Genomic DNA, 10,040 nt, shown 5'->3' with positions numbered 1-10,040 from the left:
TGAGGATGGGGGACACATTTGCGCAGAACAAAAAAAAATGTAACTTATTTTTTAGACTCCTGTCATACAAAATATGATAAAAAAATTATTTATTCATTCATTCATTCATTTACTTTTCGGCTTAGTCCCTTTATTAATCTTGGGTCGTCACAGCGGAATGAACCGCCAACATACCCAGCATTTGTTTTACGCAGCGGATGTCCTTTCAGCTGCAACCCATCTCTGGGAAACATCCATACACACACTGTAAACGATTTCTGTTGTTTTCACGGTATTATACTGCATTTGTCAACAGTTGTTTACTGTATAAGCTGTGCACAGTGTGTTACTGTATATATTGCTGTTTTCACAGCATGATAATGTATTCTCAACATTTCCATACTGTGAACATGATTAACAGTATGCTACTGCAGATTTTACAATGAATTTTGGGAAAAAATCAGTTACTGTGCATCTAAATACAGTACTGCAAATGACCATGAAAAACTCTACACACACTTTATATTATTATTATGTTTATTTTTTTTGACAAAGTATTTTGTGAAGAAAAAGAAAATAACCTATTTCTTCAGACTGTTCAGTGCATAAAGCTGTCCCCTGGTTTTCCATATTTGGGTGTACTGCACCTTAATTTTATAAGGTTAACATGAAAATATTAAATCATTTTTAATCAACATAAATTTGTGCTTAACCAAAACGTAAACTGGAACAAAAGTAATTGATTCATGAAACCAAAGTTAGCTTAAATGTCAAAATGACCAGCCTGCTTTAGACGGATTCATGAGGATTGGGCACCCGTCATCACCATGGAGGTCACATATCTCCGCATTATCAAAACAATATTTTAAAATACCCACCATCTCTAAAAATAAACCACAGACTTGAGTTTAAAACAACTACATTCCCGCATGAAAAACGGTTAAAACTAAATTTCATAACACATTCATTATAGAGCCATCTAAGACCGGGGCAAGTTTCACATGTCTAGCCGATTATAACCTCGTTTCGCCGGATACATGAGTGATGATGGACACCCTGGAGGTCAGAATCTCCGCTATCGGCAAAGCACGCTTACAATTTACACATGATATCTATAAATAAACCACAGATTTAAGTTTGTAAGAACTACATTCTCGCATGAAACACTGTTAAAATTTCATTTCGTGACATATTAAACGCAATATTTATAATATTAGCTGGGCTTTCTCATCCGCCATTACCATTTGCTTGTTGATGTGTAATGAATTCTGGGAGAAAAAAATATTAATTCTCAAAACACATTAAACGAACTTTATTCGTATTGTCAAGGTCAGATATATGTAATAATTTCGCTGGTAAAGTGAATAAAAAACAATGTTACTATATTGTAATCAATTTCACGTTTGCACTGGTTCGGTTCAGCACTCGAGCGACTCTGAATCGTATTGAACCGTTTGCTCGGGAATTATTTGATCACACGTGTTCACAAGCACATTCAGCAATATGCAATTAGTGTATGATTAGTGTATAAATGCGTGTATCCAAGCAGTATTAAGAAATAGTAATGAATCATATACAAAAAGGAATCTGTTTTAGGCGGATTCGATTCTTTACTGTTCACTAAGGAGCCGATTCATAGAACCGAACGGACACGACTCGACATGCAGGCAACGGCTCTCCTAATTTGAAATTCACCTGTCGTCTTTCATCCAGCGAATTCATCCTCGGTAAGTGTTTTAAAGTCAAATTCTGTCCGTTAAAGGATTGTTTTATAAGTATTTCTGTGTATTGAGTGTGTAATTTAAAAAAATTAACCAAGTGACATTAGTTGTAGGTTCTTATGTTATGTCACGCTATCCGTTAACAAACGGTATTTTAAACAAGAAATAACAGACGCCAGGCGGTCATTGTAGTGTTTGCGAGGTATTAGATACAGTAAGTTTATCTTGAGTGAGTTTTTGACCATACGCTAAGTTACCTGAAAAACATAACTTCAACTTATTGTAACTGCATTAATGAATTCTCTATTTCAGCACAACACTGAGATGAAGGCGAAGTCACCATGAAAAGTTAAACGTTTACCGTTAAGGTAAGCTCTGGTCTTCACATAACGTTAGTCATTATGACTAAGTTAAGCTATCATTATGGTAAAATTTTTCAACTGTAAGTCAGTTATTTAAACTAAACTCATAATGAAATGAGTCTTAACTGTTTTATTAAATGGAGCTGAAAATTAAATGCAGTTGAATTATTTTAAGCTAACGTTAATATTAACAAAATACATATTAATTGTCTATTTCTCAATTATGTTAATGAGCTTGATGTATAGTGTGTCATTAATTGTACATTTAATTTTTGGTGTTCAGGTGTAACTGAGGTGAGTGTACGTTCTGAGTACACAGATATAAGCCAAAGTCATATCCATCCTAATCTAAGAGAAATTGATGGGGTCAGGGAATAATTTGTGTACAAATGTATTTTAACCCCATACAGATTGGTATGGTTGTACCATAGATTTAGATTAATTAATGTTAAGTCTTATTTTACTCTTATTATATTTATCTGTTTTTCAGCTACAATAATTGATGTTGAAAAACTGATGCAACCAATCACTCCTCACTTGATTATTCAAGGTAATGTCGATGTCTTCCTCATTTTGATTAGATTTTTAAATGTCAAGTTGTTCACAGATTTGTTGTGAGGAGTTTCATGTACAACCTCTTTTTCTTCTTCCAGCAGTTCCTAAGAAAACTTTAAGAAAAAAAAAATCTGGTGTTAAAACAGCCACGGCTATGCTATTTGCCTACCAAGTGCTGAGTAAATATTAGACAAACATTTTTTTCTTTAACTGTTGTCTTTGTGTTTATTAGTAATTTTACTGGGCGTATGTGTTTGTTTGTTTTCAAACAGCCTGGAAACTGTAAGTTTAGTTCAATATGTTATTTTATGCTATTCATTTTTGTCTTAACATGGATTGCATGTTGAAGCTATCGTTTTATAGTGGGAAAATGTAAAAGAGAATCACTGAATACAATGGCATAAGGATTCTGCTTGTTCAAAGAAGGTACTTGATTTAGTTTTCCTCAAGCGACACATCAGTTTTTATGACTATTGCTTGACACTTGAATTGAAGGGACAGTTCACCCCAAAATGAAAATAATAGCATCTTTGGCATCCTCCACTTGTTTCAAAATAGTTATATATTAATTTGTTCCGTTGAACACAAACTCGTATTTTTTAAAGAAATTTGGTTCAAATATGGATGTCAATAGTTACTGGTTACTAACATTCTTCAAAATATCTGCTTCAGTGTTTAACAGAAATTCAAACTAGTTTAAAACACGTGGAGTAAATAGTGGCAAAATAGTAAACTATTCCTTTAAATATTTTATTCTGAGACTTTTATTTATATTTGTCTTGTCTTTTGTCATATTGTCCTTCTAGCCCAGATTGTGATGGACCTGGAATGCGACACCAGTTACTCTTAAGACAAGAACCGAATAAAGCACAGATGTGGAGGGATTTGCAGCCAAACTAACTGGAGGGAAGGAACCTTTAGGTAAAAGCACCTGCTTTATTTAGATCTGAAGTATTTTATTTGACAGAGATTTATTGTTTTAATTCTAATTTAAAGCAAACAAGGTTGAGCACCCCTGGTCTAAAAGCTCAAAAATGCTGTTTCCGTGATAAGGTTAAATGTAGTTTAGAAATAGATTCATTAGGATCAATGCTTAAAGTAAACATTTTCTTCTCTCTGTAGACCAAACATGTTTACTATCCCTCACATTTTAATAAATTGTTTCTGTTTTTGTTTCTTACAGTGTGGGTGAACATACTACCTGGATGTCCAACAAAGGCTGCACAAGAGCTCATTTGATAGCACACATTCTGTCCTGTCTACATCTCTGATGACCTGGAAGTGCTTCGACATCAGTGAGTAATACATATTTATATTGTCATGCATACAGGATTTCTGTAAGCTTAGCTTTAATGTTAGTTTGTAATCAGCAGTGACTGTTTTAAAAAATTAAGTATTTAAATTATTCTCAACGTTTTACTGATGCTGTGCACAGTAACGTTATGATGATTTAGTTTGAGGAAATGTCACTAGAGGGTTTGTATAAAAAATAAATAAATAAATAAATTGTATGAAATGACTCGATAAAATGTTTATTTGTCTCGCTGACATGCCATCACTGCTGCATATTAAAATACAGTAATACGAATTGACCGCAGAATATTACCACAAACATTTCATTAAGTAGGCTAGACTGCTCTTTAGTTCTCTACTCAACTTTAACACATTTCCTCGTGTCGCTGAGCCTCTCTGCAGATTTTGCCAAAAATTAATGCTTAGTGATTACTTTGTTTTATGCAAACCAAATATCAGTAACTCATCATTAGCATTATTTTCAAAAATCACCCACGGCTTTCATGTTCTCTAACGCAATCTTATCTGTAAGTTAGAAGTGGATTTATACGTGTTAAAAGCCTAAAAGTATTTAATTAACATTAGTCACGTTAAATTAGATTATTTTTATTTATTTAATTTTAAATATGTAGCCTCTTAAAGTGAGAATGAACTGTGTTCACCCCTCTTAAATTCGTGGAAGCACTAGTAGTGTGATCATGGAATCAGATATTCGAGCTATACAGAGTCGGACATTAAGTTAAGATGAGACTTTATTTTTTACACACCTGTGTGGACACCTGAATAGCAATCTTTAAGAACAATGCCCGCTGATCTTTTCCCCATTAACGTTAGTGTAATTGTGAATTGACAACAAACTGTATTTCACCAACAAAAACAATTAAAAAAACTGTTATATATATTATAACTGTTATATATATTTATTTATATATATATATATATATATATATATATATATATATATATATATATATATATATATATATATATAAACAACAGTGCAGTGTTTCGTTTCTGAATGAATTAAATGGTTTGAGGGATGATTAGTTTTTACTTCAGTGATTGATTTTGCGTGTCATTTTTGCAGGATCATCAGAAGTGCTGCTGCCCTTTTTCACTGTCCCTTTCCACATCATTTGGCCTTCATCATTTCCTGTCTTGTAGCAGTATTTTCACCTGTTTTTAAAATTGTAATAATTTTTGATGCATTAATTGTTGACTGGTTTTAATGATCAATTGTTTATTAGTGTTCTGTTGCTTTGTTATATTGAATTATTGCTACTGTTTTAGCATGGTTTACACAATAAACCTTTATTGTGAAGTTAAAGTTTCAGTTTCTTTATTTTTCTTGTATTTCTTGAACAGTTAAAATAACACTTGTGCAATTTTTGAACATTTTTACCCATTATAAAGTAGCACTATTAAATAAAATAAAATAACATTTAATAACTGTAAAATACTATACAGTAATAATAAAAGTAACGTTAAAATACCGTAGTTCTTCATGGTAAAAATGTACAATAAAATACTGTTTTCAGTTTTGCAGTATGTGTATCACTACTGTAATTGGTGTTACAGTAAAAATCAACAACAGTAAAATGATGTATTACATTTTACAGTAAATGTAATACTAATGTAATTAGTATTACAGTAATGTTACCGTTTTATGAAATACAGCAGCTACTGGATAATTGTTGCCAGTAACTTACTGTTGATTTAACAAGAAATCGTTTACAGTGCACTCATTCACAGACATACACTACAGACAATTTAGCCTACCCAATTCACCGCATGTCTTTGGACTGTGGGGGAAACTGGAGCACCCGGAGGAAACCTACACGAATGCAGGGAGAACATGCAAACTCCATGCAGAAACGCCAACTGACCCAGCCGAGGCTCGAACCTGCGACTTTCTTGCTGTGAGGTGACAGCACTACCTATTGCCCCACTGCGTCGCCCTGATAGAAAATTATGTTATATATAATTAATAGGTATAATTTATACTTCAGGCATCACGGTGGTGGAGTGGGTATAGCACGATCGTCTCACAGCAAGAAGGTCACTGGTTCGAACCTCAGCTGGGTCAGTTAGCATTTCTGTGTAGAGTTTGAATGTTCTCCCCATGTTTGTGTGGGTTTCTTCCAGATGTTCTGGTTTTAATTCACCTGTACTGCTTGTCTTTGGACTGTGGGGGAAACCAGAGCACCCGGAGAAAGCCCACAAGAACACGGGAAGAACATGCAAACTCCACATAGAAATGCCAACTGCCCCAGCCAGAACTCAAACCAGCAACCTTTTTGCTGTGAGGCAACAGTGCTAACCACTGAGTCACCATGTCGTCCCTCTTATAACTTGCAATTTACTGTCTACTAAATCTGTGACTTTTACAGCGGCGAGGAAATCACTCAAACACACACTCATTCTGCTGTAATCTCTGTTGCTCTGAATTTTCAGGATTCAGGAGTACGATATTCATGGCTGACAATCAGTAAATAACAGCAGTTTCTCTTTGCAAAGTACTTGACATTTTAAGAATCTAAGATCTAAGAAAGAGAAAATCTTGTCACATTGAAGTGTCAAAACTGACAGTGTGTGTGCTCATGACACTCGATGTGTTGCAGTGTGTTCGAGTGTGAATCAGTGGATGCTGCAGCATGTGGGTCGAGCTCTACAGTGTGCGGCTGGAGCCAGAGTGCCGGGACGGCTGGGCGCAAGGGCCATTTTTAGGTGTCCTTGTGCTCCAGAGAGGCGGATGTGGAGGGTTGACAAGATGACGGAGCACACTTGGAGAAAGTCTGAATCTGTGAAGAAAGAGATCAATTTAAACATTTTTTCAGGGTTAGTTCACCTATAAAGGAACTTTTACTCATTTGTTACTCCCCCTCAAGTGGTTCCAAACCTAAATATGAGTTTCTTTATTGCTGAGGACAAAAGAAGATGCTTTGTAGAATGTTAGAATCCAGTAACCATTGACTTTAATGGCAGCAAAAACAAATACTATGGAAGTCAATGGTTTCGGTTTCAAAATGATCTTCTTTTGTGTCCAACTGAAAGTCAAGGGTGAGTAAATGCTGACAGGATTTTCAGTTTTGGGTGAACTGTCCCTTTAATGAAAATATAATGAAACTTGTCTCATAATTTATTCAAAGCTGAATAAACAAATTTAAAATTTAAAATAAATTTGAGTTTAAACAAAGCTGGTTAGATTACCTTCAAAATGTAATCAGTTATTGATTACAAAATACATGACAAAATCAGTAATATAATCTCTTAGATTACACATTTATGATAATGTAATTGGATTACATTTTAATCATGTAATGGATTACATTTAGATTACTTTTTGTAATTTCCCTTTCTTGATGTCACAAGTATAATTTAACACTGAATAAACCAAAAATCATGGTATAGTTTTAAAATTAGGTACATTTAAAACAGCAACCTACAGAAGAAGTTTAATTTCTACATCAAATATTTAACTATAAGTGAATAACACAGTATATATGAACAATAGCAAATGCAAAAAAACTCAAACATTTAAGCGGCTTGTTTATTATGAAAAAATGCATACATTTTTAAAAAAAGATTTGAGTTGTGAGAAAATGACTGCCGATTCGTAAATACTTTCAAATAGTGTAATCCATTAAAAAGTAACTGCAGTCTGACTCTAACTACAATGTGATTTTTGTAATCTGATTACATAATCCAGATTACATACATCCAGTGGTGGAAAGAGTACTGAGAAATCATACTCAAGTAAAAGTACCATTACTTGCCTAAAAATGTAGTGTAAGTAGAGTAAAAGAATCTGTTGTAAATATTACTCAAAGTATGAGTAAAAAGTAGCCATTTTAAAAGTAATCAAGAGTAGTAAGTGGTGAGTATTACACATTCAAAAGTTGACGCGTTTAATGTAATTTGTGCATGTGTGTTTAAACGTAACATTCTGTAGTGCATCAAGTTATTGCCCAGCAGGCACACAACATCATAAGACATTAACATAGGTTAGATTGTCTAGCCACCGTCTAAGGACAACGTTATTTGTTCAATAACAACATTAAATGATGTTGATATGTGGTTATGGTTGTGTTGAAAAGTGACCAAAATCCAATGTCCAGCAAACATTCAACATCATTTTGGCATCATATGCTGACACTTCCATGATTTTCATGGAAAAACAAAATGCAACATCCCCATGACACTGGGGTACAACTTCACTCTGACATCATGTTGACATCTTGTGCCTGCTGGATGTTTAAGGCCATTTCGATCATCACACAGTAAACATCTGTCATCTTCTCATCAATGACATGCATCTTAACAGTCTGGATCAATGCATGTAAAGATTTTGGACATCTTGTAAACTTTTAATGCTTCCAAACAGTTTGCTGCAATTATAAAGCGCACATGTTTTTAGATAGGGGTGGGTATCGTTTGGGGTTATTTCAATACCAGTGCTAAATCGCTACTTTTAAAATGGTAAACAGTGCCAAAACGGTGGCTTTTTAGCCACAAAATTATTTGACAAAATATATATTTTAATTATTATATTTGAACAATATAATTATATATTTATAATAAGTTTAAAGTAAACATTAATTCATATATTTATATATTTAAATTGCAATAATATATTTTTTTGACTAACCCTATTTTGAGGTAGTTCATTATGAGGCGATATACCTTCTATGTGAGATTTGATTGGACAGATTTCTAATCCCCATAGACAAGAAAAAATAAAGTAGTGACTGCAGGTTGAAGAAAAGTAGTGGAGTAAAAGTACTGATTACTGCACAAAAATGTACTCAAAGGAAAGTAAAAGTACACATTTTTAAAACTACTTACTAAATTACAATTACTGAGAAAATTCCTGAGAAAACTCAATTACAGTAATTTGAGTATTTGTAATTACTTTACACCGCTGCATACATCAAGCTACTTACATCCAAGTAAGTAATCCAGTGATTAGTTTCAGCTTGCATTCAATTCTATTGTTTTTTTTTTTTTTTTGTCCATAATATGGATATCAATGAAACGATTTTCTGCTAAAACAACAACTTTTTGTGCAGCAGGTTTTATGGGTTTGGAACGAGAAGATGAGTAAATGATGACAGAATTTAAATGAACTTTCTCTTTTTTTAATCAGTGGAACTTTTTAAATCAGCACTAAAAATTCTACACAAACGGTGCTTTAATGATGTATTTAGCAGTTCAAGCTTTAAATTCGAACAATTTTCTGTTCATGTGGATCTAAAAAAAACGACTAGAACATTGGATTATTCATGCCATGCCAGTAGTTGGCATTGTTTCAACTTATAATACACACGGTACACTGTAATTAGTTACTTTACTTAAAAAAGTAGGTTCACCTCAAGACAGTTTGATATTTTATTGATTTAGTGGCTAATTCATATTAATTACTATTATCTCATTTGTACATTTTAGTACAATTTCCTCATGTCCTGATGAGGGTGGGATTTGGGGACATTTCGTCACCTTGGAATTATAAGGTTCTATCTGAATTTTGAATGATTTTGAGATATTGAGCTTCAAAGTTTTTGAATTCCATATCAAAACAGTATGTGTGTAACTATTTTTTTTAAATATAAACAACTTATAAAAAAAATCCCATTATGTAAATGAGATGATTTAATAAGAATATATCAATAACTCAATTTTGGCAAAAATGTCAGATAAGAACTTTATAATTTTAAGGTGATGATGTCTCACTTTAAAAAAACAAAATCTTACATTTTTCATACAAATGATATCATATAGGATGGCATGGTCACTCAGTGTTTGGCAAGAAGGTCGTCAGTTTGAGTCCTAGCAGGACCAGTTGGCAGTTCTGTATGGAGTTTGCATGTTTTCCTTGTGTTCACATGGGTTTCCTTCTGGTGCTTTGGTTTCCCCCACAGTCTAAAGACATGCAGTACAGGTGAATTGAATAATCTAAATTGGCTGTAGTGAGAGTGTGTGTGATTGAGTGTATGGGTGTTTTCCCATTACTGGATTGCGGCTGGAAGGGCATCCACTGTGTAAAACATATGCTGGAATAGTTGGCGGTTCATTCCACTGTGGCTTGTGACCTCTGAAATAAGGACTAAGCCGAAGGAAGATGAATGAATGA

At 33.6% G+C, this 10,040-nt stretch overlaps 2 protein-coding genes across 15 annotated transcripts in view; one reads left to right on the top strand and one right to left on the bottom strand.

Moving 5' to 3' along the window:
- LOC137487670 (uncharacterized) overlaps nt 1–5,227 on the top strand; it is a 579,101-nt gene extending 573,874 nt beyond the window's left edge. The window contains exons 1-7 of one of the 9 annotated variants that reach the window (XR_011006354.2): nt 1,610–1,706; nt 2,013–2,068; nt 2,553–2,612; nt 2,716–2,796; nt 3,424–3,538; nt 3,801–3,912; nt 4,998–5,227. The gene's annotated coding sequence lies outside the window, so the exon portion shown is untranslated. Of the gene's footprint in view, nt 1–1,609; nt 1,915–2,012; nt 2,079–2,552; nt 3,539–3,800; nt 3,913–4,997 lie in introns of those variants that run through there. The other 8 variants (XR_012390652.1, XR_011006352.2, XR_012390646.1 and 5 more) reach the window with 8 other exon arrangements.
- A 123-nt stretch (nt 5,228–5,350) lies between these two features.
- evi5a (ecotropic viral integration site 5a) overlaps nt 5,351–10,040 on the bottom strand; it is a 50,682-nt gene continuing 45,992 nt past the window's right edge. For all 6 annotated transcript variants that reach the window (XM_009297997.5, XM_009298001.5, XM_002660723.7 and 3 more), the window contains one exon: nt 5,351–6,711. In XM_009297997.5, the coding sequence (XP_009296272.1) occupies nt 6,634–6,711 (78 nt within the window). In that variant the 3' untranslated portion in view covers nt 5,351–6,633. The remainder of the gene's footprint in view (nt 6,712–10,040) is intronic.

The sequence above is a fragment of the Danio rerio genome, chromosome 2, assembly GCF_049306965.1.
Source record: "Danio rerio strain Tuebingen ecotype United States chromosome 2, GRCz12tu, whole genome shotgun sequence".
NCBI lineage: Eukaryota > Metazoa > Chordata > Actinopteri > Cypriniformes > Danionidae > Danio > Danio rerio.
Note: the sequence above shows the minus strand (reverse complement) of the source record. Positions and strands in the feature narration are given on the sequence as shown.